Source organism: Seriola dumerili, unplaced genomic scaffold (assembly GCF_002260705.1).
Source record: "Seriola dumerili isolate Sdu_G_001 unplaced genomic scaffold, Sdu_1.0 BDQW01000331.1, whole genome shotgun sequence".
NCBI lineage: Eukaryota > Metazoa > Chordata > Actinopteri > Carangiformes > Carangidae > Seriola > Seriola dumerili.
The window spans coordinates 48,904-76,180 of NW_019174586.1; the positions used below are offsets into that span (position 1 = coordinate 48,904).

Consider the following 27,277-nt stretch of genomic DNA (forward strand, 5'->3'; position numbering starts at 1 on the left):
TTCTCAACATTAAGCAAATGCAGTAATAGTAAACCTTTCAGCACTAAGTTCACACAGTATATGCATGTTTACTTGCAATAAATAAGGTAAGGAGTAAGAGTTCAGGTTTTGGACTCTAAGTGACGCTGTTGGTCAGCAAAACGATTTTAATGTTTACAGCCAGTCTTTCCCCTTCCTCTCTATCGGAGCTTGCCATGACAGCGGAGATATTGTCCTTGATGCGAGGACAGGGCGTGAAGAGGTGATGTAATATAGGAGCAGCGCGTTGCTTTCTTACAGCAGTATAATTTTATGCAGGAATACAAGCTCGTTTTCATTTTCTTTAAGTGAGGACACTTCATTCGTCAGGATCTATTGCTTCTGATATGGCAACCCAAGGCCAAATCTACCCTCGAAATGTAAGATGGCGATTGTTTTGTATGTTACAATGGAAGGTGGGAATTTTCATTTGTCTTACTTCTGTGGCTGATAGAGTAGCTGCTCAGATTCGTTATTCTATCCCAGAGGAGATGAGAAAGGGCTCCGTTATTGGTAGCGTAGCACAAGACCTGGGTCTGGACCTGGCAAGGCTCCGTTCCGGCCGTGGTCGCATCGTCAGTGGAGAAAACATCCAGTACACTGAGCTGAAGACAGACAAAGGGATTCTTGTCGTGAACGAGAGAATAGACCGAGAGCAGCTGTGTGGAGATGTGACACCTTGTAGCCTCAGCTTCGAAATGATTTTAGAAAATCCAATCGAACTTCATCGTGTCACCGTCGAAATTTTAGATATAAATGATAACGCTCCTTTCTTCCCAAATAAAAATATCCAGTTTGAAATGAGCGAATCTGCTACAGTTGGAGCAAAATTTCCCGTTGAAAGCGCAGTTGATCCTGACGTTGGATTAAACGCATTACAAAATTACATCCTGTCTCCGAATAATTATTTCATTCTGAAACAACATGCAAATCCAGACGGCAGTAAATATGCTGAACTGGTGCTCCAAAAGCCATTAGACAGAGAGGAACACCCCAATCTCCCTCTTAAAGTAATAGCAGTAGACGGTGGAAACCCACAGAGATCTGGTACTGTAAATATAAATGTATCCGTTTTAGACGCAAATGATAACGCGCCTGTATTCAATCAGTCAGTCTACAGGGCCGTAGTCGTTGAAAATGCGCCAAAAGGCACTTACATCACAACAGTTAATGCAACTGATGCAGACATTGGCACTAACGGAGAAGTAATTTTCAGTTTTTCAAAAATAAAAGGCAGCACAGTTGATATTTTTGGTATCGATGAAAACACAGGTGTCATATCTGTTGCCGGACTTATTGACTTTGAAAGAGAGAAAAAATATGAGCTCAGGTTAGAGGCAAGGGATCGAGGTGGCTTGACCGGGACCAGTAAAGTTATAATTGATGTTATTGACGTCAACGACAATGTTCCGGTTATAAATATCATGTCATTTTCTAACACTGTATCAGAAGATGCCCCTCTCGGAACAACAATAGCTGTTATCAACGTCAAAGACTCTGACTCAGAGAAAAATGGACAAATAAAATGTGCTATAGACAAAACGCTTCCGTTTCAAATCCAGTCGTCGTTAACGAACTACTACAATTTAGTGGCTGATCAGCATTTTGATAGAGAGACCACTTCTGAATACGATATTACAATAATAGCCACCGACTCCGGGTCCCCTCCTCTTTTTAGCTCCGTCACATTACACCTTAGAATCTCTGACGTAAACGACAACGGCCCGTTGTTCGACAAAAACTCATATTCTGCTTACGTCACAGAGAATAATTCTCCTGGAGTGTCCATCACCACTGTCGGCGCACGGGACTCTGACTGGGGTCAAAACGCGAGAATCTCCTATTTCCTGGAAAACACACAAATCGGCGGTAATCCAGTCTCTAACTATGTGTCTATAAACACTGAAACAGGGGTTTTACATGCAGTGCGCTCGTTTGATTATGAACAGATTAAAGAGCTTCAGCTGACTGTGAAAGCGCAAGATGGAGGCTCTCCTCCACTCAATAATAATGTAACTGTGAAAATACTGATCCAGGACCAGAACGACAACCCTCCTCAGGTTCTGTACCCAGTCCAGACTGGTGGCTCTCTGGTCGCTGAAATGGTGCCTCGTTCAGCAGATGTGGGCTATCTGGTGACCAAAGTGGTGGCTGTTGATGTGGACTCTGGACAGAATGCCTGGCTCTCCTATAAACTGCAGAAAGCCACAGACAGGGCGCTGTTTGAAGTGGGCTTACAGAATGGAGAAATAAGAACTATCCGCCAAGTCACTGATAAAGATGCAGTGAAACAAAGACTGACTGTTATAGTGGAGGACAACGGGCAGCCCTCTCGTTCAGCTACAGTCATTGTTAACGTGGCGGTGGCTGACAGCTTCCCTGAAGTGCTGTCTGAGTTCACTGACTTTACACACGACAAGGAGTACAATGACAACCTGACTTTTTACTTAGTGTTGGCTCTGGCTGTAGTTTCCTTCCTCTTCATCACGTGTTTAGTGGTTATTATATCAGTGAAAATCTACAGATGGAGACAGTCTCGCATCCTGTATCACTCCAATCTCCCTGTGATTCCATATTATCCACCACGTTACTCAGACACTTTGGGGACAGGGACTCTCCAGCACGTGTACAATTACGAGGTGTGCAGGACCACTGACTCCAGAAAGAGTGACATGAAATGTATGCAACCGATGAGTCAAAGTTTGGTGAGTGTGGATGGAGCTGGGGCTGATACATCGCAGGTGGACAAGCAACTGTCAGGCATCTGTTCCCAAATGTCAACATTGGTGAGTGATATATTTAATCTTTCGTTCATTGTTTTTCTTCTGAAGTGTTTAGAGCAATGTGTGCGGCTGTCAGTAGCGCTGCATTGCCGCTGTCCATGGTGCTGGAACGGCCGATGGATTCACTTTCAAGTAACTTTCTTTACCGCTTGTAGTGGTGGCCTGGGTATTCTTATTCTTCTTCTCATCAAACTTTCTAACATCATACCCACGCTAGAGACATATGTATGCAGTAAAAGGACACTAACAAGAGTCTTGGTGTTGTTTTAGGCCGAAGATTCCAGTCACATTAACATTATCGGCAACAGTTACAGTTTCACATCTTAATCTGTGGGAGTGGCATCACCCTTTTTTAATGAAGGTTTTGTTACTTATTTGTTGAACTAATATTCCTACTGTAAGCAATCTATATTGTAAGAAAAACACCTGTATTCAGACGTTGCAGGTAAAAATCAAAAAATGACAACTGAAAGCAAAATGACCATAAAAGACCATGTCTCTTTCCCTAGTTTCCCTTACCCACTCTGTTTTTCAGTAGTTGGATTGTAGTACTGTATGTATGCTGAACGTTCACCTTTGTATATTTTATAGTTGATTTTATAGATCATCATTAATGTTTCAGCCTCACAGCATCAGTTGTGATCTTAAGGGAATAACATTTTAATGCAATTTGAAAACAATATGCTTTTGTGGAACACAGCCTGGTCAGTTTAAAAGCATAGGCTTCGTTCATACTGCTCACATGTAGAGCTTTATATCAACATTTTAATATAATACTAAAACCTATATATATGATTTGAAAACAACATTTTAACTGTTCCTAATAATGTGCACACCAGATACATTACCGTGGATGGGCTCTGAGCGCCGCTGTTGATACATCACTGACTCACTGTCCAAATAAGCAGTGCAGCGATCCACCCCTTTAACTCCATTCAGTGTTTAACTGCTTGGAAAGAAGACGGTCTGACTCCTCAAGGTTTAAAGTGTGGAATCTATCTGCTGAAAATACTATCACCTTTTCAATTCATGGATTTAACTCCATCAGATTTGCATTGAAAGGGATCGCTTCTTCTGTAACCTTTGGATTTAGGATGGCTTGTGTGTGGAAAATCGCTCTTAGATGGCAGGCAATGGTTGTCATTCTTTGTCTTTTCAAGCTGAGCTCAGTGACTGGACAGGCTCGATATTCTATACCAGAGGAGCAGGCAGAAGGGTCTTTTGTTGGAAACATTGCTAGAGATTTAGGCCTGGATGTGGCGAGACTCATATCAGGTAAAGCTCGTATTATTACTAAAGGAAGCCGACAGTATGTCGATTTAAACCGAGACAAAGGCAGCCTTGTTATTAAAGAGCGAGTCGACCGAGAAGAGCTGTGTGGAAAGACGACGCCATGTAGCTTCAGTTTCGAGGTAATTTTAGAAAATCCAATCCAGCTTTATCGGGTGACAGTGGAAGTAATAGATATTAACGATAACAGCCCGCTGTTCCCAAAGGATGCAATCAACTTGAAAATTGTTGAAAATGCTGCATCAGGGACTCGCTTCTCATTGGAGAGTGCAGACGACCCTGATGTTGGTATTAATGATATTCAAAAATACACCCTTAAACCCTCAGATAATTTCAAATTGGAAGTACAGAGCCAACCGGACGGAGGCAGATTTATCGAAATGGTTTTACAAAACCCGTTAGACCGCGAGAAAGAGGAAACCCACACACTCGTGCTGGTTGCTTCAGATGGCGGCGAGCCACATAGATCAGGAACTGTGCGTATTCATATCACTGTGCTAGATGCTAACGATAATGCGCCAGTGTGTAGCCAGCCTGTTTACAAAGCAGATGTCAAGGAGAATTCTCCTGAAGGAACAGTGGTAACCACTGTTAGTGCAAATGACGCAGATAAAGGACATTATGGTGAAGTCACTTATTCCATAGCTCATGTTGCAAGAGAAGCGAAGCAGCTTTTTGCAGTAAATGATAAAACCGGAGAGATTAAAGTTGCAGGAAAACTAGATTTTGAAAAATCTAAGATTTATCAATTAAACGTGCAGGCTAGTGACCACGGGGGATATACAGATACGTGCAAAGTTATTATTCAAATAATTGATGAGAATGACAACGTCCCAACGATACAACTTATGTCATTTTCTAACTCGATATCCGAGGACTCACCCCCAGGTACAACTATAGCTGTTGTTAATGTCAATGACGAAGACTCTGATGGTAACGGTGTTGTCAAGTGCTCCATTAACTCTGAAATACCTTTCAAAATTGAGTCTTCATTAACTGGATATTACACCATAATAACCGACAACGTCTTAGACAGAGAAAGTATTCCTGAGTATAACATCACCATAATTGTTTCTGACCAAGGTTCTCCGCCACTGTCTAGCAGTAAAAACATCAATGTAAAAGTATCTGACGTGAATGACAGCCCACCCAAATTTGTTAAATCAGAATATAGTAAGACTATACGAGAGAACAACTCTCCTGGATTTTCCGTGTTTGCTCTCAACGCCAGTGATGCAGACTGGGGACAAAACGCTCGGGTTTCTTACTTTCTGGAGGAGAAAGAGATTAGTGGGGTAGCAGTGTCTTCTTTAGTGTCAGTAAATTCAGAAACTGGTGCCATTCATGCAGTGAGGTCGTTTGATTATGAGCAAATCAAGCGGTTTGAATTTAACGTGACTGCTCGTGATGCGGGATCCCCTCCTCTGAGTTCGGTGGCTACAGTTAGAATACTGATCCAGGACCAGAACGACAACCCTCCTCAGGTTCTGTACCCAGTCCAGACTGGTGGCTCTCTGGTCGCTGAAATGGTGCCTCGTTCAGCAGATGTGGGCTATCTGGTGACCAAAGTGGTGGCTGTTGATGTGGACTCTGGACAAAATGCCTGGCTCTCCTATAAACTGCAGAAAGCCACAGACAGGGCGCTGTTTGAAGTGGGCTTTCAGAATGGAGAAATAAGAACTATCCGCCAAGTCACTGATAAAGATGCAGTGAAACAAAGACTGACTGTTATAGTGGAGGACAACGGGCAGCCCTCTCGTTCAGCTACGGTCATTGTTAACGTGGCGGTGGCGGACAGCTTCCCTGAAGTGCTGTCGGAGTTCACTGACTTTACACACGACAAGGAGTACAATGACAACCTGACTTTTTACTTAGTGTTGGCTCTGGCTGTAGTTTCCTTCCTCTTCATCACGTGTTTAGTGGTTATTATATCAGTGAAAATCTACAGATGGAGACAGTCTCGCATCCTGTATCACTCCAATCTCCCTGTGATTCCATATTATCCACCACGTTACTCAGACACTTTGGGGACAGGGACTCTCCAACACGTGTACAATTACGAGGTGTGCAGGACAACTGACTCCAGAAAGAGTGACTGTAAGTTCGGCAGAGCTGGTAGTCAGAACGTGCTGATAATGGACCCTAGTTCTACAGGGACGATGCAGCGGATACAGAATGAAAAGAGCATCCTGGATGAACCAGACTCTCCTTTAGAGGGGAGTTTTTTGACCCATCGTCTTCAACAAACTAACAGTGCATCAATTATGGTGTAAATTGAATTTTCTCTATGGGGGATCAATAAAGGTACATCTTATCTTATCTTAATTCATCCAATTTTATGTTATCTTATCTTATTTTTCGATTGCAGTTATTACCTGTCTTTCATGGCTTCTCTCACTGCCTGTTTAGTGGTCATCTTCAGCACTACTAGTAATGGACAGCTCCTCTCAGAGTTGAGCCATTTCCCTCAAGAGAGAAGGAGTTAGTGAGGAAGATGAACACTTTGATGTCATTATCTGCCACTCATCTGTAATGTTGTCTGCATGGGTTTTTAGTCTGTTGTAATTACAAGATATGAATTGACTTTGTGAATTGAGCGAAGCTTTTTCAGGGAGAAAACAAAGGCAATAGTTCCACGAAAGACTGTTTTCAGTTTACAGCAACATGTCTGGTGGCTGCAGATGTATTTTGGTTTCTCACTTTGTTTCCGTCGTTCAAACAGAATGCACACATTAAGGTAAAAATCTCTTCTACATCCTTTAAACGTCTGCTGCCTCTTAAACACGGAACTGCTCTTCATGGAGTATTTTCCCTATGTTTTTTGACAGCACTTGTTATATTCATATCGGACTCTAAGGGCCGCTGTTGGTCTTCTGAGCACATGTAAAGCTTTTGAAATGAAGCTACACCTCCAGTCCTCCTCTTAGTGTACCGTGGAGAGCAGGACAGTCAGTCCTTATTTTCACCACTGATTGTTAGACTGACGTTTTCGTTGTCACTCTGTGGATTATAAACACATGAACTGAAGGAATATACGGAGTTATACGCAGGCTATTTGCGACATATTTTGATGTGGAGTTGGACGGATTTATTCGGGAATATGGCTCATATCAGCAATGAGCCCACGATTAAATGGCAAGTACGGGCCTTCATCCTTGTTTTTCTCATTGAGGCGACTGTCTGCCAGATCCGCTACTCTGTCCCCGAGGAGATGAGAAAGGGCTCCTTTGTGGGAAATGTGGCTGAAGATTTAGGGATCGACGCCAAAAGACTGAAATCAGGCGGTGCCCGAATCGTTAGCGGTGATAGCAGCGAGTATATTAGGCTGGATGTAGACAAAGGGATTCTGGTCGTAGGAGAAAGAATAGATAGAGAGCAGCTCTGCGGGCAGACATCGCCCTGCAGCTTGAATTTTGAAATGATTATGACGAATCCAATGCAACTACATAGCGTGGTAGTGGAAGTGTTGGATGTGAATGACAATGCTCCTGTGTTTCATGAGAAAGAAGTGCATGCTGAAATACTAGAATCTGCTATTCCAGGAACCGAAATATTACAAGAGAGTGCCACCGACCCTGATGTTGGCATCAACGCTTTAAATGGCTATGCGTTACACCCAACAACACATTTCAATATTAAGGTCCTGTCCAGCCCAAATGGACATAAATATGCACAGTTGTATCTTTCTAATGCGTTAGATCGGGAGAAAGAAGAAAAGCTGCTTCTCACTCTAACTGCTGTAGACGGGGGTGAACCACAGCGATCGGGGACACTAAAAATACAGGTGACTGTCAGAGACACAAATGACAATGCTCCAGTGTTTACGCAATCGATTTTCAAGGCGTCTGTTAAAGAAAATGTTCCAAAGGGTACTTTAGTAGTGAGGTTGAGCGCAATTGATGCAGATGAAGGGATGAATGGACGTGTTACATACCACTTTAACCGCAAGTCTGGTAATGTTGCTGAACTATTTCTTCTGGATGAAAACAGCGGCGATTTAACTGTAAACGGTGTGATTGATTATGAAGAGAATAAAATATACGAGATCGGTGTGCAGGCAAAAGACCAAGGTGGACAGAGCACATCCACAAATGTGATAATTGAAGTGACGGATGTAAATGACAATGCACCTGTAATAACACTAACCTCGTTTTCTAGTTCCATTGCCGAGGATTCTCCTAGTGGAACTACTGTAGCCATCATAAACGTTAAAGATCTAGATTCAGGCAAAAATGGCAAAGTGGACTGTTCAGTTAATGGAAATATCCCGTTCACAATCCACTCATCTCTAAAGAATTATTATACTCTGGTAACAAACGGTGTCCTTGACAGGGAGCGTAATCCTGATTATAATATCACTTTCACGGCAGTGGATGAAGGGAGCCCACCGCTCTCAACTAACAAGACAATAACACTAAGAATCTCCGACGTCAATGATAATGCCCCTGTATTTGAGCAGAATTATTATGAAGCTAATATTATGGAGAATAATTCCCCAGGACTGTCTGTGTTTTCCGTGAAAGCACGGGACTCTGACTCAGGTCAGAACGCACGAGTGTCTTACCTGCTTATTGATACTCAGTTAAATGGTAACCCCATATCCACTTATATATCTGTTAACGCAGAAAGTGGAGTCATGCATGCCGTTCGATCATTTGACTATGAGCAAATTAAAACGATTAATATTTTCGTAAAAGCACAGGATGGAGGTTCCCCATCTCTATGCAGCAATGCGACCGTTAAATTAAATATTCAGGACCAGAACGACAACCCTCCTCAGGTTCTGTACCCAGTCCAGACTGGTGGCTCTCTGGTGGCTGAAATGGTGCCTCGTTCAGCAGATGTGGGCTATCTGGTGACCAAAGTGGTGGCTGTTGATGTGGACTCTGGACAGAATGCCTGGCTCTCCTATAAACTGCAGAAAGCCACAGACAGGGCGCTGTTTGAAGTGGGCTTACAGAATGGAGAAATAAGAACTATCCGCCAAGTCACTGATAAAGATGCAGTGAAACAAAGACTGACTGTTATAGTGGAGGACAACGGGCAGCCCTCTCGTTCAGCTACAGTCATTGTTAACGTGGCGGTGGCGGACAGTTTCCCTGAAGTGCTGTCTGAGTTCACTGACTTTACACACGACAAGGAGTACAATGACAACCTGACTTTTTACTTAGTGTTGGCTCTGGCTGTAGTTTCCTTCCTCTTCATCACGTGTTTAGTGGTTATTATATCAGTGAAAATCTACAGATGGAGACAGTCTCGCATCCTGTATCACTCCAATCTCCCTGTGATTCCATATTATCCACCACGTTACTCAGACACTTTGGGGACAGGGACTCTCCAACACGTGTACAATTACGAGGTGTGCAGGACAACTGACTCCAGAAAGAGTGACTGTAAGTTCGGCAGAGCTGGTAGTCAGAACGTGCTGATAATGGACCCCAATTCTACAGGGACGATGCAGCGGATACAGAACGAAAAGAGCATCCTGGATGAACCAGACTCCCCTCTAGAGGTGAGTTTTTTCGCTCCATAGTCCTTAACAAACTAACAGTGGATCAATTATCGTTCGATTTCTTCTACGGAGGATCAATAAAGGTAGATCTTATATTATCTTATTTTTAGATTGCAGGTATTACTTAAATTTCATGGCTTCTCTCACTGCCTGTTTAGTGGTCATCTTCAGTACTACTAGTAATGGACAGCTCCTCTCAGAGTTGAGCCATTTCCCTCAAGCGAGAAAGATTAGTGAGGAAGATGAACACTTTGGTGTCATTATCTGCCACTCATCTGTAATGTTGTCTGCATGGGTTTTTAGTCTGTTGTAATTACAAGATATGAATTGACTTTGTGAATTGAGCGAAGCTTTTTCAGGGAGAAAACAAAGGCAATAGTTCCACGAAAGACTGTTTTCAGTTTACAGCAACATGTCTGGTGGCTGCAGATGTATTTTGGTTTCTCACTTTGTTTCCGTCGTTCAAACAGAATGCACACATTAAGTTAAACATCTCCTCTACATCATTTAAACGTCTGCTGCCTCTTAAACACGGAACTGCTCTTCAGAGAGGAGTATTTTCCCCATATTTTATGACAGCACTTGTTATATTCATATCGGACTCTAAGGGCCGCTGTTGGTCTTCTAAGCACATGTAAAGCTTTTGAAATGAAGCTACACCTCCAGTCCTCCTCTTAGTGTACCGTGGAGAGCAGGACAGTCAGTCCTTATTTTCACCACTGATTGTTAGACTGACGTTTTCGTTGTCACTCTGTGGATTATAAACACATGAACTGAAGGAATATACGGAGTTATACGCAGGCTGTTTGCGACATACTTTAATGTGGAGTTGATCGGATTGATTCGGGAACATGGCTCATATCAGCGGTGAACCCACGATTAAATGGCAAGTACGGGCCTTCATCCTTGTTTTTCTCATTGAGGAGACAGTCTGCCAGATCCGCTACTCTGTCCCCGAGGAGATGAGAAAGGGCTCCTTTGTGGGAAATGTGGCTGAAGATTTAGGGATCGACGCCAAAAGACTGAAATCAGGCGGTGCCCGAATCGTTAGCGGTGATAGCAGCGAGTATATTAGGCTGGATGTAGACAAAGGGATTCTGGTCGTAGGAGAAAGAATAGATAGAGAGCAGCTCTGCGGGCAGACATCGCCCTGCAGCTTGAATTTTGAAATGATTATGACGAATCCAATGCAACTACATAGCGTGGTAGTGGAAGTGTTGGATGTGAATGACAATGCTCCTGTGTTTCACGAGAAAGAAATGCATGTTGAAATCGTAGAATCTGCTCTTACAGGAACTGACATATTACAAGTGAGTGCCACCGACCCTGATGTTGGCATCAACGCTTTAAATGGCTATGCGTTACACCCAACAACACATTTCAATATTAAGGTCCTGTCCAGCCCAAATGGACATAAATATGCACAGTTGTATCTTTCTAATGCGTTAGATCGGGAGAAAGAAGAAAAGCTGCTTCTCACTCTAACTGCTGTAGACGGGGGTGAACCACAGCGATCGGGGACACTAAAAATACAGGTGACTGTCAGAGACACAAATGACAATGCTCCAGTGTTTACGCAATCTATTTTCAAGGCGTCTGTTAAAGAAAATGTTCCAAAGGGTACTTTAGTAGTGAGGTTGAGCGCAACTGATGCAGATGAAGGGATGAATGGACGTGTTACATACCACTTTAATCACATGTCAAGTAATGTTGCTGAACTATTTCTTCTGGATGAAAACAGCGGCGATTTAACTGTAAACGGTGTAATTGATTATGAAGAGAATAAAATATACGAAATCGGTGTGCAGGCAAAAGACCAAGGTGGACAGAGCACATCCACAAATGTGATAATTGAAGTGACGGATGTAAATGACAATGCACCTGTAATAACACTAACCTCGTTTTCTAGTTCCATTGCCGAGGATTCTCCTAGTGGAACTACTGTAGCCATCATAAACGTTAAAGATCTAGATTCAGGCAAAAATGGCAAAGTGGACTGTTCAGTTAACGGCAATATCCCGTTCACAATCCACTCATCTCTAAAGAATTATTATACTCTGGTAACAAACGGTGTCCTTGACAGGGAGCGTAATCCTGATTATAATATCACTTTCACGGCAGTGGATGAAGGGAGCCCACCGCTCTCAACTAACAAGACAATAACACTAAGAATCTCCGACGTCAATGATAATGCCCCTGTATTTGAGCAGAATTATTATGAAGCTATTATCATGGAGAATAATTCCCCAGGACTGTCTGTGTTTTCCGTGAAAGCACGGGACTCTGACTCAGGTCAGAACGCACGAGTGTCTTACCTGCTTATTGATACTCAGTTAAATGGTAACCCCATATCCACTTATATATCTGTTAACGCAGAAAGTGGAGTCATGCATGCCGTTCGATCATTTGACTATGAGCAAATTAAAACAATTAATATTTTCGTAAAAGCACAGGATGGAGGTTCCCCACCTCTAAGCAGCAATGCGACCGTTAAATTAAATATTCAGGACCAGAACGACAACCCTCCTCAGGTTCTGTACCCAGTCCAGACTGGTGGCTCTCTGGTCGCTGAAATGGTGCCTCGTTCAGCAGATGTGGGCTATCTGGTGACCAAAGTGGTGGCTGTTGATGTGGACTCTGGACAGAATGCCTGGCTCTCCTATAAACTGCAGAAAGCCACAGACAGGGCGCTGTTTGAAGTGGGCTTACAGAATGGAGAAATAAGAACTATCCGCCAAGTCACTGATAAAGATGCAGTGAAACAAAGACTGACTGTTATAGTGGAGGACAACGGGCAGCCCTCTCGTTCAGCTACAGTCATTGTTAACGTGGCGGTGGCGGACAGCTTCCCTGAAGTGCTGTCGGAGTTCACTGACTTTACACACGACAAGGAGTACAATGACAACCTGACTTTTTACTTAGTGTTGGCTCTGGCTGTAGTTTCCTTCCTCTTCATCACGTGTTTAGTGGTTATTATATCAGTGAAAATCTACAGATGGAGACAGTCTCGCATCCTGTATCACTCCAATCTCCCTGTGATTCCATATTATCCACCACGTTACTCAGACACTTTGGGGACAGGGACTCTCCAACACGTGTACAATTACGAGGTGTGCAGGACGACTGACTCCAGAAAGAGTGACTGTAAGTTCGGCAGAGCTGGTAGTCAGAACGTGCTGATAATGGACCCCAGTTCTACAGGGACGATGCAGCGGATACAGAATGAAAAGAGCATCCTGGATGAACCAGACTCTCCTCTAGAGGTTAGTTAAATAATGTAGCTTCCTCTCTGTACAGTTATTTCTTTCTGTGTTTAGTTAAATTCATTGGAAAGTGTTTTGCGCCATACCTACATTTTCAGCACCATGGACAGCATCTCACTTTACATCACTGGATAAGATGGGTCTGCATTCATATTCAGAACTTCAAAAAGATATTATTCTGCCTATATTCTCAGACCCTGCTGTCACATTTCACTTGCATATTAGTCTTGTTTTACTTAGTTGCATTGTGTTAAAACGGACAGATAACTTGTTTTTATTGTGCAACAGAGTAAATATTTTTAGTACTGACAATCAAAACTCCTTACACTGACAACCCTCTAGAAGTTTGCCTACTATAATGTACAAATTTTTCGTTGAAGTTAATGTCATTCTTTAACCTTTATATTTAGCGCTGCAACGTTGGACGGCTCCATACAATGAGACATGGTTTAAATACTGCTTTAAATCGCTTGCTCTCTGACTCTGGTTTGATTATGTGTGGAGTGTGTTTTTTGATGTTACATTTTGGTTTGAGGTTCTTCATCTATTAATTTTTATTTCCACTATTGTATTCCTCTCGGTCCACACAGTAGATTTCATAGAAAGGGTTTTCTCAACCTATTTGCGTTTGGCAAGGTTGGTTCCTTTGTTTGGACTCTAAGGGACGCTGTTGATCAGTAAAACGGAGTCTAGTGTTGTTACGACTGTAATAGAGAATAGAAAGACGAGGGTATAAAAACACTCTCCTCATACAAGTTGACGTTCGACGGAAAGACACTCGCACTGAAACAGCCTTTTTTGTTTGATAATTATCGAACAATTCTACTCGACAGAAATGGAGCACTATTGAATTGGAGTGTAGCTTGCGTCTGAATTTTTTGCTGAAGGATTTTATTTACTGTTGCATCCAGGATTTTACTCGTGACGACATGGGATTGCGCCAGCACCGATGCGGAAAATGGCTGTTGTGTTGGACACTGACATTGCAACTGTTCATTTTTTACTTCATGATTACCACCATCAATGGCCAGATCCGTTATTCAATACCGGAGGAGATGAAGAAAGGCTCTCTGATCGGTAATGTAGCACAGGATCTTGGTTTGGATCTAAAGAGGCTCCGTTCTGGCCGGGCCCGCATCGTGACCGGAGAAAACAATCAGTACACTGAGCTGAAGACAGACAAAGGGACTCTAGTCGTGAATGAAAGAATAGATCGAGAGGAGCTTTGTGGAGACGTAACACCGTGTAGCTTCAGTTTTGAAATTATTTTAGAAAATCCAATTGAACTGCACAGGGTAACAGTGGAAATATTAGACGTGAATGACCATGCGCCAACTTTCAAAAATAATGTAATTGATCTAGAAATTAGCGAATCTGCAACAATAGGATCGCATTTCGATTTAGAAAGTGCATATGACCCCGATGCAGGGATCCACAGCTTGCAAAATTATGTCTTATCCCCTAATGATAATTTCGTTCTGAAGCAGCAGTCGAACGCAGATGGAATCAAATTCGCTGTAATGATTTTACAGAAGCCATTAGACAGAGAGTTGAAACCACACCTCTCTTTGAAGATGATAGCAGTAGACGGAGGAACGCCACAGCGATCTGGCACAGTAAATATCGAGATCACTGTCCTTGATATCAATGATAATCCTCCTGTATTTAATCAATCACTGTACACTGCCACCGTGACAGAAAATGCAGGTATAGGCACCTATATAACTACCGTGAATGCTTCAGATGCCGACAATGGGTCTAATGGCTTGGTTACGTATACTTTTTCTAATGTAAAGGGAAAGTCTGGGGAAATATTCGAAATTGACAGTTTCACTGGCAAAATATCCGTTGCTGAAAATATTGATTTCGAAAAAGATAGAAAATACGAAATAAGAGTAATTGCCAAAGACCAGGGTGGCCTAAGCGATGCAACCAAAATTGTCATTGAGGTCACTGACATAAATGATAATGCACCGGTTATAAATATAATGTCTTTCACCAGCTTTATTTCAGAGGATGTCCCTCCGGGTACGACAATAGCTGTTTTTAATGTTAAAGATGCTGACTCTGAAAGAAACGGTCACATAACATGCTCAGTAGATTCTAATCTCCCCTTTAAAATCCAGTCCTCATTGACTAATTATTACAATTTGCTGTCACAAGTACCCTTTGATCGTGAATCGAAACCAGAATATAACATTACAATAACTGCAACTGATTGTGGGTCACCTCCACTTTCTACTAAAGCAGCTTTACACCTAAAAATATCTGATGTAAATGATAATTCTCCGGTGTTTACTGAACCAAGTTATTCTGCCCATATTGTTGAAAATAATGTCCCAGGGTTGTCAATATTCAGTGTTAGTGCACGAGATTCCGACTGGAATCAAAACGCAAGACTTTCGTACTTTCTGGAGGACACACAAGTCAGTGGCAACCCAGTTTCTTCTTATGTGTCCATAAACTCTGAAACTGGAGTTATACATGCAGTGCACTCTTTTGATTATGAGCAGATCAAGCAGCTGGTATTCACTGTCAAAGCGCAGGATGGAGGCTCTCCTCCACTCAGTAGTAATGTGACTGTGAAAATACTGATCCAGGACCAGAACGACAACCCCCCTCAGGTTCTGTATCCAGTCCAGACTGGTGGCTCTCTGGTGGCTGAAATGGTGCCTCGTTCAGCAGATGTGGGCTATCTGGTGACTAAAGTGGTGGCTGTTGATGTGGACTCTGGACAGAATGCCTGGCTCTCCTATAAACTGCAGAAAGGCACAGACAGGGCGCTGTTTGAAGTGGGCTTACAGAATGGAGAAATAAGAACTATCCGCCAAGTCACTGATAAAGATGCAGTGAAACAAAGACTGACTGTTATAGTGGAGGACAACGGGCAGCCCTCTCGGTCAGCTACAGTCATTGTTAACGTGGCGGTGGCGGACAGCTTCCCTGAAGTGCTGTCGGAGTTCACTGACTTTACACATGACAAGGAGTATAATAACAACCTGACTTTTTACTTAGTGTTGGCTCTGGCTGTAGTTTCCTTCCTCTTCATCACGTGTTTAGTGGTTATTATATCAATGAAAATCTACAGATGGAGACAGTCTCGCATCCTGTATCACTCCAATCTCCCTGTGATTCCATATTATCCACCACGTTACTCAGACACTTTGGGGACAGGGACTCTCCAACACGTGTACAACTACGAGGTGTGCAGGACGACTGACTCCAGAAAGAGTGACTGTAAGTTCGGCAGAGCTGGTAGTCAGAACGTGCTGATAATGGATCCCAGCTCTACAGGGACGATGCAGCAGATACAGAATGAAAAGAGCATCCTGGATGAACCAGACTCTCCCCTAGAGGTTGGCCTTGTCTTTCTATAAAGTTGTATGAATCCACACTTCAGTGTTATTTTTCCTACTAGATAGACCACTTGATTTCCACTAAACGCCTCAGTTGCTCATCATTTTATGTCAGTTATTCTGCAGTTTTTTTGTCACCTGCCTATTTGCTATTTTACAGACGTAAACCAGAGTGATATATTGAAAATACTAGTACCTTATTTTTTGCAGTCAGTAATACCAGTTCTTCGTAAAACCGAATTAACACATATAGTTGAAAATAGTCAACTTTAAAAAATAGAAAAACAATTCAAGCATTACATTCAGGGAATTTGAATTAATGTCACATACAGAGAGTCACACTTTAAGATTACAACATGCTGTCCTCTTGCTATCTCTGCCCTTCCTGTGCCTGTCAGCACCATGGACAGCACAACATTAGACTTTGCTGAGGTTTTTATTGTTAAGGGTCTTCCCCTTCTTATATCTGGCTTATTTTATGTGTCTGTGTGTTTTTGCACTTTAGTTTGTGCCTGCAAGTCTTTTCGTAAAAACAGGGATGCATAAAATGTTTTTTTATATCAATACAGCATATCACATTTCACTGCGCAGCAAGTTATTTCAATTTCTGTTAGTAATTGACGTGTATGAACACAGCCTCATATACATCAGGAAAAAACAGGAACGTTTATGTGATGTGTAGTTCAGTACATTCAACTCACAGGGACGCTGTTGACCAGTCAGCTGAGATTTCAGAGCTCATTGCAGCTGTACCTCCCCCATCACCTCGAAGTGTTACGGTGAAAGAGAAAGACATGATCGAAAAGGCACGGTTTGGAACAATGAGATGGTCAAACACGAAGCTACCGGGCGAATCGTCAGTATTTTTGGGAGTGTGGATTCTGGATAATCTAACTGACATTTGTGTCTAACATCGTTTTAGTGGACAACGGATTTGATACCCGTTTTTATGTACGAGTGAATATCGGACAGAACAATGACACGGCAAGTAGTCCTGCTGTTGTTTATGTCGTTTGTGTCCCTCGACTCGGTTTTGGGGCAGGTTAGCTACTCCATACCCGAGGAAATGGCGAAAGGATCTTTGGTTGGTAACATAGCACAAGATTTAGGTTTAGATGTGAAACGACTGAAATCAGGGAAAGCTCGTATATATACCGGAGAAAGTACAGAATACATCGAGTTAAATAAAGAAAGGGGAGTGCTTGTAATCAAAGAGCGGATAGACAGAGAAACGCTGTGCGGACAGACGACGCCCTGTGCTCTTGATTTTCAAATCATTTTGGAGAATCCAATGCAATTTTATAGCATCACAGTCGAGATCACCGACATTAACGACAACTCTCCGGTTTTTAAAAACAGTGAAATGAAATTTGAAATTAGTGAGACAGTTCAAATTGGATCAAAATTTGTCCTAGAAAAGGCTGTTGACGTCGATGTAGGTATTAATGGGCTCCAGGGCTATTCCCTTAGCTCAAGTGACACATTTATTCTAAACCCGTATAAAATTGGCAGTAATAGAAATGTTGAGATGGTTTTAAAAAAGTCTCTTGATCGAGAGAAACAGGAGCGGTTGTCTTTAACATTAACTGCCACAGACGGCGGCGACCCACAGCTCTCTGGAACGATGCAAATTGTTATTAATGTATTGGACGCAAACGACAATGCACCTGTTTGTACTCAAACAGAGTATAAGACGAGTGTAAAAGAAAACTCGTTAAAAGGAGCTGTTCTAACCACCGTGAGCGCTTCTGATGCAGATGAAGGTCCTCACGGACGCATACAATATTCAATTTCTAATGTTCCACAGGGCGCACTCGAACTGTTTCATGTAGATAAGGAAAATGGTGTGGTTACGTTAATGGGAAAACTTGACTTTGAGAAATTTAGGCATTATGAGATAGATGTTCAAGCATCAGATGAAGGTGGTAACTCAGACGTATGTAAAGTTATAATTGAGGTGCTGGACACAAACGATAACCCACCAGCTATCAACATTATGTCAACGTCATCCAGTATATCTGAGGATGTTAAGCCAGGCACGGTTCTGACAATGATGAACATTCAGGATCCAGATTCAAATGAAAATGGCAAAGTTCACTGCGCTCTAGATGAGAATATTAATTTTGCAATCACGTCAACATCAAATAATTTCTTTACATTAGTGACAGACAGTGAATTAGACAGAGAGAGAGCCTCTGAGTATAATATAACAGTGACCTGCTCTGATGAGGGAGTCCCCTCCCTCTCCAGCAGCGTCACTCTCACCTTACAGATCACTGATGTGAATGACAACGCGCCTGTCTTTGAGAGGAGCTCATATGAGGCCTACATTGTAGAAAACAACACACCAGGCCTCTCTATATTCACAGTGAAAGCCAGAGACGCTGACTGGAACCAGAATGCCCGTGTTTCTTACATACTGGAGGACTCCTCTGTTAACGGAGTGCCAGTCTCCTCATACGTGTCCGTTAGTGCTGATAGTGGAGTCATCCATGCAGTGCGCTCCTTTGACTACGAGCAGATCAAAGATTTCCACTTCCGCGTCAAAGCGCAGGATGGAGGCTCTCCTCCACTCAGTAGCAGTGTGACTGCGAAAATACTGATCCAGGACCAGAACGACAACCCTCCTCAGGTCCTGTACCCAGTCCAGACTGGTGGCTCTCTGGTGGCTGAAATGGTGCCTCGTTCAGCAGATGTGGGCTATCTGGTGACTAAAGTGGTGGCTGTTGATGTGGACTCTGGACAGAATGCCTGGCTCTCCTATAAACTGCAGAAAGCCACAGACAGGGCGTTGTTTGAAGTGGGCTTACAGAATGGAGAAATAAGAACTATCCGCCAAGTCACTGATAAAGATGCAGTGAAACAAAGACTGACTGTTATAGTGGAGGACAACGGGCAGCCCTCTCGTTCAGCTACAGTCATTGTTAACGTGGCGGTGGCGGACAGCTTCCCTGAAGTGCTGTCGGAGTTCACTGACTTTACACACGACAAGGAGTACAATGACAACCTGACTTTTTACTTAGTGTTGGCTCTGGCTGTAGTTTCCTTCCTCTTCATCACGTGTTTAGTGGTTATTATATCAGTGAAAATCTACAGATGGAGACAGTCTCGCATCCTGTATCACTCCAATCTCCCTGTGATTCCATATTATCCACCACGTTACTCAGACACTTTGGGGACAGGGACTCTCCAACACGTGTACAATTACGAGGTGTGCAGGACGACTGACTCCAGAAAGAGTGACTGTAAGTTCGGCAGAGCTGGTAGTCAGAACGTGCTGATAATGGACCCCAGTTCTACAGGGACGATGCAGCGGACACAGAATGAAAAGAGCATCCTGGATGAACCAGACTCTCCTCTAGAGGTTAGAATATTTTCCCCTTTGGTTATCTCAGAGTCGTATGTTAAATTTTTTTCTGTTCGTTGACAATTAAATTTCAGCACCCCAGACAGAGGAGGCCAAACTCTCCTCTAGGGGTCAGTTTTCCAGAGGTAACGATGTAAGTAATATAACATTACATTTATTTAGTTAAATAATAAAACTTTTATTCCCATCCTTTCAATTCAGTTATTTTAATGTTGGCACTTATTAAGCATTTTGATAGCGGTATCAAAGGTGACATGGACGAATTATTTTTAAACCCCTGCTTACCCTCACAGATTTGTGTTTCACAAGCCATATTACTAAAACACAGAAGATTGTGTGCAGTTGTTTGCACAGTATTTCAAATGTGGCGTGTTTCCATAATAGGAAATACTTTCAGACTTTAGGCAAGTAGAGCTTCGAATTATCTAGGCTGTTTTTCTTTTTTCAGGACCATGGACAGCGCCTAAGTCTTCCTCACTTCTCGGTCAGTGTTTTATTGTTTGAGGACAGGTCATTGTTGCAGTGTTAACTTATATTGGATTAAACGAAGCCCTTCCCTCTCTCATTTCCGTGACAATACGTTTTTAACTATACTCAGTCAAATATGAATCTTCTCCACCGTGGTTATAGTTATTCATGACGTTGTGTTTTGCGCTAATGTTGTTTTTTATGCTATGATGAAACAAAAAACTAATTTCTTTGCTCATGAGGCATACCTGCAAGTGCTGTGATGCGCTGTTCCTGATCTGTTTTTGAAAAAGGAATGCTTACCTTTTCGAGTTTTATGCGTCTAAAAGAAAGTGGCACTACAGCTTCAAGAGCTCGTGTGTGTGTGTGTGTGTGTGTGTGTGTGTGTGTGTGTGTGTGTGTGTGTGTGTGTGTGTGTGTGTGTGTGTGTGCGCGTGTGTGCGTGTGTGCGTGTTTGTGTGTGTGTGTGTGTGCGTGTGTGTAAGAGCCAGAGAGAGAGAAAGAAAAACCTATTTGAGTACACTTACAGTGGATATAATTCATCATCAGTATTTGTACCCAGTTTATACAGGCATAGTTTCTCTTTCTCATACCATTCAATGAGGTTGGCCGTTCAGGCTCATATTATAATACAAATAACTCTGAGATGACGTAAAACAAATATTTTGTCACATTAAATCATTCAATCGCCGTGTTACATTCAAGTATCCATGAGCCTGCACACTGAAAATGATTGTGAGTGCTTTACATCCTCCACAGCATTCTGCAGTTCGGCATGATGAACTCTTAGGGCCGCTGTTGGCCAGTCTGTGTTAGTTGGGAGAAGAAATCAGCAGAACCTCCCACATCATTTCAGACAGAGAACGAGAGAAAGACACAAGGGACGGTACGGGACAGGAAGACTGAAGCTGTAAACGTTAATTTGGACTGATACTGTTATTTCACATCTGTAATTTACGATCTAACTGGTTACTGCAAGTATCCCGAGGACATAAATAGGATTACTACTGAAGAGCAATCCGCTTTTTACAGGAATATCACGCGGTTCATTTAACAGGAACACGACAGCCAGAACAATGAGACGGCAAGTGCTGCTGTTTATCTTGATCCTCTATTTTAGTTCAGTGATTGGGCAGGTCAGCTACTCCATCTCAGAGGAAAAGCCGACAGGTTCTTTCGTGGGTGATATTGCGCAAGATTTGGGTTTGGATGTGAAAAGATTGAAATCAGGAAAAGCTCGCATTTATACAGGAGACAGTGCAGAATACATCGAGTTAAATAAAGAAAGAGGAGTTCTCCTTGTCAAAGACAGAATAGACAGAGAGGTGATCTGCGCTCAGACGTCGCCCTGTGCTCTTCATTTCCAGGTTATTTTGGAGAATCCTATGGAATTTTATAGTATTACCGTTGAGGTTACAGATATTAACGACAACGCCCCGATTTTTAAAAGAGGTGAAATTAAATTCAGAATAAGCGAGTCAGCTGTTACAGGGGCAGTATTCTTGTTGCAGCAGGCAATAGATCTGGATGTCGGTGTGAATGGCCTTCAGAGTTATTTATTAAAACCAACCGATAACTTTGTTTTGAGGCTGCAAAGTCAGGCAGATGGAAGCAAGATGGTTGAAATGGTTTTACAAAAACCGTTAGATCGAGAGAAACAGAATCATTTGTCGCTTATATTAACGGCAGTAGACGGTGGTGAGCCGCAGCTTTCCGGGACAGTTCAAATAAATATAAATGTCCTTGACAGTAATGATAATGCTCCAGTTTTTACGCAAAAAATATATAAGTCCACCATAAGAGAAAATTCACCCTCAGGAACACAAGTAGTGATTGTCAGTGCATCTGACCTAGACGAAGGATCTAATGGAAAAGTATCTTATGCTATACTAAATCTACTCGACAATGTGTCCGAGTTATTTGAGATAAACAGAGAGACCGGAGAAGTTACACTGACCGGTAACACTGACTTTGAAAAAAAGCGACAATATCAAATACATGTTCAGGCCAGCGATGAAGGAGGACTAACTGACTCATGCAAAATTATAGTTGAAATAACTGACACAAATGACAACACACCTGTTATAAATGTCATGTCAAAATCCAGTGCAATAAAAGAGGACATTCAGTCTGGCACTGTTGTGACAATGATAAATATCCAAGATCCAGATGCGGGCAAAAATGGAAAAGTTCAATGTTACATTAACGAGAACATTCCATTCGCAATTTCCTCAACGTCAAATAATTTCTTTAGTTTGACAACAGACAATGAATTAGACAGAGAGAGAGCCTCTGAGTATAATATAACAGTGACGTGCTCTGATGAGGGAGTCCCCTCCCTCTCCAGCTGCGTCACTCTCACCTTACAGATCTCTGATGTGAATGACAACGCGCCTGTCTTTGAGAGGAGCTCATATGAGGCCTACATTGTAGAAAACAACACACCAGGCCTCTCTATATTCACAGTGAAAGCCAGAGACGCTGACTGGAACCAGAATGCCCGTGTGTCTTACATACTGGAGGACTCCTCTGTTAACGGAGTGCCAGTCTCCTCATATGTGTCCGTTAGTGCTGATAGTGGAGTCATCCATGCAGTGCGCTCTTTTGACTACGAGCAGATCAAAGATTTCCACTTCCGCGTCAAAGCGCAGGATGGAGGCTCTCCTCCACTCAGTAGCAATGTGACTGTGAAAATACTGATCCAGGACCAGAACGACAACCCTCCTCAGGTCCTGTACCCAGTCCAGACTGGTGGCTCTCTGGTGGCTGAAATGGTGCCTCGTTCAGCAGATGTGGGCTATCTGGTGACTAAAGTGGTGGCTGTTGATGTGGACTCTGGACAGAATGCCTGGCTCTCCTATAAACTGCAGAAAGCCACAGACAGGGCGCTGTTTGAAGTGGGCTTACAGAATGGAGAAATAAGAACTATCCGCCAAGTCACTGATAAAGATGCAGTGAAACAAAGACTGACTGTTATAGTGGAGGACAACGGGCAGCCCTCTCGTTCAGCCTCAGTCATTGTTAACGTGGCGGTGGCGGACAGCTTCCCTGCAGTGCTGTCGGAGTTCACTGACTTTACACACGACAAGGAGTACAATGACAACCTGACTTTTTACTTAGTGTTGGCTCTGGCTGTAGTTTCCTTCCTCTTCATCACGTGTTTAGTGGTTATTATATCAGTGAAAATCTACAGATGGAGACAGTCTCGCATCCTGTATCACTCCAATCTCCCTGTGATTCCATATTATCCACCACGTTACTCAGACACTTTGGGGACAGGGACTCTCCAACACGTGTACAATTACGAGGTGTGCAGGACGACTGACTCCAGAAAGAGTGACTGTAAGTTCGGCAGAGCTGGTAGTCAGAACGTGCTGATAATGGACCCCAGCTCTACAGGAACGATGCAGCGGACACAGAATGAAAAGAGCATCCTGGATGAACCAGACTCTCCTCTAGAGGTTAGAATTTAATATTGTTTTACATTGGATTTCACCTTTGATGCACTCAAAAAGCTTAATTTTAAACTTGAAGAAATTTGACATATATACCCTTTATGAAAATCGCTGATTATAACAAAACATTGTTTTGTGTTACCTGCAAGCGTTATAATATTTTTATTACTACCATGTGGATGTTAATCGTGTCTTAATACTTGACTTTGGTAAGGCCATGTGTCTTTATTCTATTCTATTTCAAGAAAATGTGCACTTTTCTGTTTCTACAGTATTTCAGTGTATTCAGGATCATCACCTGTTCCCCGTACTGATTATTTCATACTCTGTATCATAAAGATTATTCTCAGTGGTAGTTGTTAATTCTGCTAGTGATAACAGCGCCTAATGACACGAATTACTCTTTCAAAGGCCGTCTTCACTGCTTGTCTGTGTGTTTATATAACTGGAAAAGGCATTTCTTCTGTATAAAAAAGATTTGACCTATATTTCATAAGTATTTGTACTAGCGTCCTCAAGGCTTTTACTGGTGTCTGATTGATGGTGGTGTACCATCACAGACAAATTTCACTCATCAACATTGGTGGTTTTAAGGTGGACTATTGAGTGTTAAATATCTGACTGGTACCTCAGATGTTAAACTTCTGTCTACCATATGATCGGCTTCAATACTTTCCCTTTGCACAGATTTGTGTAGTACATTAGATTGAACTCGTAGGGCCGCTGTTGGCCAGTGTGTCACAAGTGTGTAGCAGGTTTCAGCAGTACCTCCCCCACAAACGTCTTTTCTTCTTAAATCAGTGAGAAACAGACTCGCAGTGCGAATATCACACAAGAGAGCACCCAGTACCGACACGGAAAGCTAAAGAAAACTATCAGTAACTGAATATTCCAAGCTGCTTTATATATTGAGGAAGTACAGCGGATTGATCTTTCAGTGAAAATAGGGCTGTAACGGGATTCGTGTTGCATGGAAACACCGGACGGAACAATGAGGCGGCAAGTGCTGTTGTTTATCTCCTTCCTCTCTCTTTCATCGGTGGCCGGACAGGTCAGCTACTCCATTCCCGAGGAGATGGCAAAGGGCTCATTAATCGGTAACATCGCTCAGGATCTAGGTTTAGACAGGAAACGACTAACATCAGGTAAAGCTCGGATTTTTACTGGAGACAGTGCTGAGCACATCGAGCTGAATAGCGAACGAGGAGTCCTCCTTATCAAAGAGAAAATAGACAGAGAAGCGCTGTGTGGACAGACGACGCCCTGCGCTTTGCATTTTCAGATTATATTGGAAAACCCTATGGAATTTTATACTGTTGTTGTCGAAATTACAGATATAAACGACAATACTCCAGTATTTGAAAAAACTGACATGAAATTCAAAATAAGCGAGTCTGCCGTAATAGGAGCGAAATTCTTGCTAGAGAGGGCATTAGATCCCGATGTTGGCATGAATAGTCTGCAGAGTTATTATCTGACTAAGACTGAGAATTTTGTGCTGAAACTGAAGGATCAACCCGATGGAGAAAAGATTGTTGAAATGGTTTTACAAAAACCTCTTGACAGAGAGAAGGAAGAGGAGATATTTCTAGTTTTAACTGCGGTAGACGGAGGGGAACCAAACCTATCTGGGACAGCGCAGATACATGTTACAGTGCTTGATGCTAATGACAATGCGCCTGTTTTTACGAAGACGGTTTACAAAGCTACAATAACAGAAAACGCCCCCAAAGGTACAGTCATAACCAGGGTCACTGCTTCTGATGCTGATAAAGGATCAAATTCCAAGATAACATATTCAATATCCAACACCGCTGCAGATGTAAGAGACATGTTTGAAATTCATGAAATAAATGGGGATTTGATCTTGAAAAGTAGCGTAGACTATGAAAAGGCACGTTACTATCAAATACACGTACAAGCAAGTGATGAAGGAGGCCTGACAGATTCATGTAAGATTACAGTTGAAGTGATAGACATTAATGATAACAAGCCAGTCATTAATATTATGTCGCAGACTAATGTGATTCCCGAGGATTCTAAACCAGCAACAGTTGTGACTATGGTCAATGTTCAGGACATAGATTCCGGAGATAATGGCAAAGTCCACTGCGCAATTAATGAACATATACCTTTTACACTAAAGCCGACATCAAGTAATTTCTTTAACCTACTGGCAGACAATGAATTAGACAGAGAGAGGGCCTCTGAGTATAATATAACAGTGACCTGCTCTGATGAGGGAGTCCCCTCCCTCTCCAGCAGCGTCACTCTCACCTTACAGATCTCTGATGTGAATGACAATGCGCCTGTCTTTGAGAGGAGCTCATATGAGGCCTACATTGTAGAAAACAACACACCAGGCCTCTCTATATTCACAGTGAAAGCCAGAGACGCTGACTGGAACCAGAATGCCCGTGTTTCTTACATACTGGAGGACTCCTCTGTTAACGGAGTGCCAGTCTCCTCATATGTGTCCGTTAGTGCTGATAGTGGAGTCATCCATGCAGTGCGCTCTTTTGACTACGAGCAGATCAAAGATTTCCACTTCCGCGTCAAAGCGCAGGATGGAGGCTCTCCTCCACTCAGTAGCAATGTGACTGTGAAAATACTGATCCAGGACCAGAACGACAACCCTCCTCAGGTTCTGTACCCAGTCCAGACTGGTGGCTCTCTGGTGGCTGAAATGGTGCCTCGTTCAGCAGACGTGGGCTATCTGGTGACTAAAGTGGTGGCTGTTGATGTGGACTCTGGACAGAATGCCTGGCTCTCCTATAAACTGCAGAAAGCCACAGACAGGGCGCTGTTTGAAGTGGGCTTACAGAATGGAGAAATAAGAACTATCCGCCAAGTCACTGATAAAGATGCAGTGAAACAAAGACTGACTGTTATAGTGGAGGACAACGGGCAGCCCTCTCGTTCAGCTACAGTCATTGTTAATGTGGCGGTGGCGGACAGCTTCCCTGAAGTGCTGTCGGAGTTCACTGACTTTACACACGACAAGGAGTACAATGACAACCTGACTTTTTACTTAGTGTTGGCTCTCGCTGTAGTTTCCTTCCTCTTCATCACGTGTTTAGTGGTTATTACATCAGTGAAAATCTACAGATGGAGACAGTCTCGCATCCTGTATCACTCCAATCTCCCTGTGATTCCATATTATCCACCACGTTACTCAGACACTTTGGGGACAGGGACTCTGCAGCACGTGTACAATTACGAGGTGTGCAGGACGACTGACTCCAGAAAGAGTGACTGTAAGTTCGGCAGAGCTGGTAGTCAGAACGTGCTGATAATGGACCCCAGTTCTACAGGGACGATGCAGCGGATACAGAATGAAAAGAGTATCCTGGATGAACCAGACTCTCCCATAGAGGTTTGTTTTCCAGACGGTGCAGATGTTTCTCCTCTGTTATTCTCAGGCCTATTTTTATTTATATTGCAACACGGTGTATTAGACCCTTTTATCGTTTCAGCTGTAACATTTTTCAGTACTATTTGACGTATCTTGCTGGGAATATATTTGCTTTCATTTTGTGGTTGTTCTGGTTCAGCACCATGGACAGAGAAAATACCAGTCGTATTACTCCAATGCTTTCATTGGTAAAATAATTTGAAATTGTATAATTTCTCAATCTCTCTCTCTCTCTGTATATATATCTATATGTATGTCTTTCTCCCTCTCTATTTCTCTGTCTTTGTGTATGTGTGTGTGTGTGTGTGTGTGTGTGTGTGTGTGTGTGTGTGTGTGTGTGTGTGTGTGTG

At 42.7% G+C, this 27,277-nt stretch overlaps 5 protein-coding genes across 5 annotated transcripts; all 5 read left to right on the forward strand.

Moving 5' to 3' along the window:
- The first annotated feature begins 3,852 nt into the window (after positions 1-3,852).
- On the forward strand, positions 3,853-6,364 carry LOC111232528 (protocadherin beta-4-like). Its single transcript, XM_022760102.1, has 2 exons — positions 3,853-4,244; positions 5,532-6,364. The coding sequence occupies exons 1-2, from the start codon at positions 3,896-3,898 to the stop codon at positions 6,362-6,364; spliced, it is 1,182 nt and encodes a 393-aa protein (XP_022615823.1). The 5' UTR covers positions 3,853-3,895.
- An 827-nt stretch (positions 6,365-7,191) lies between these two features.
- Positions 7,192-9,624, forward strand: LOC111232529 (protocadherin gamma-A7-like). Its single transcript, XM_022760103.1, has 2 exons — positions 7,192-7,563; positions 8,848-9,624. The coding sequence occupies exons 1-2, from the start codon at positions 7,192-7,194 to the stop codon at positions 9,622-9,624; spliced, it is 1,149 nt and encodes a 382-aa protein (XP_022615824.1).
- An 830-nt stretch (positions 9,625-10,454) lies between these two features.
- LOC111232530 (protocadherin beta-11-like) lies at positions 10,455-16,243 on the forward strand. The gene is made up of 2 exons (XM_022760104.1): positions 10,455-12,866; positions 15,491-16,243. Exons 1-2 carry the CDS (start codon positions 10,455-10,457, stop codon positions 16,241-16,243), a joined length of 3,165 nt encoding a protein of 1,054 aa, XP_022615825.1.
- A 946-nt stretch (positions 16,244-17,189) lies between these two features.
- LOC111232531 (protocadherin gamma-A2-like) lies at positions 17,190-19,649 on the forward strand. The gene has a single exon (XM_022760105.1). The coding sequence runs from the start codon at positions 17,199-17,201 to the stop codon at positions 19,647-19,649; it is 2,451 nt and encodes an 816-aa protein (XP_022615826.1). The 5' UTR covers positions 17,190-17,198.
- A 1,484-nt stretch (positions 19,650-21,133) lies between these two features.
- LOC111232532 (protocadherin gamma-A7-like) lies at positions 21,134-26,994 on the forward strand. Its single transcript, XM_022760106.1, has 6 exons — positions 21,134-21,462; positions 22,750-23,518; positions 24,564-24,757; positions 25,775-26,100; positions 26,692-26,888; positions 26,989-26,994. The coding sequence occupies exons 1-6, from the start codon at positions 21,134-21,136 to the stop codon at positions 26,992-26,994; spliced, it is 1,821 nt and encodes a 606-aa protein (XP_022615827.1).
- Positions 26,995-27,277: the final 283 nt, after the last annotated feature.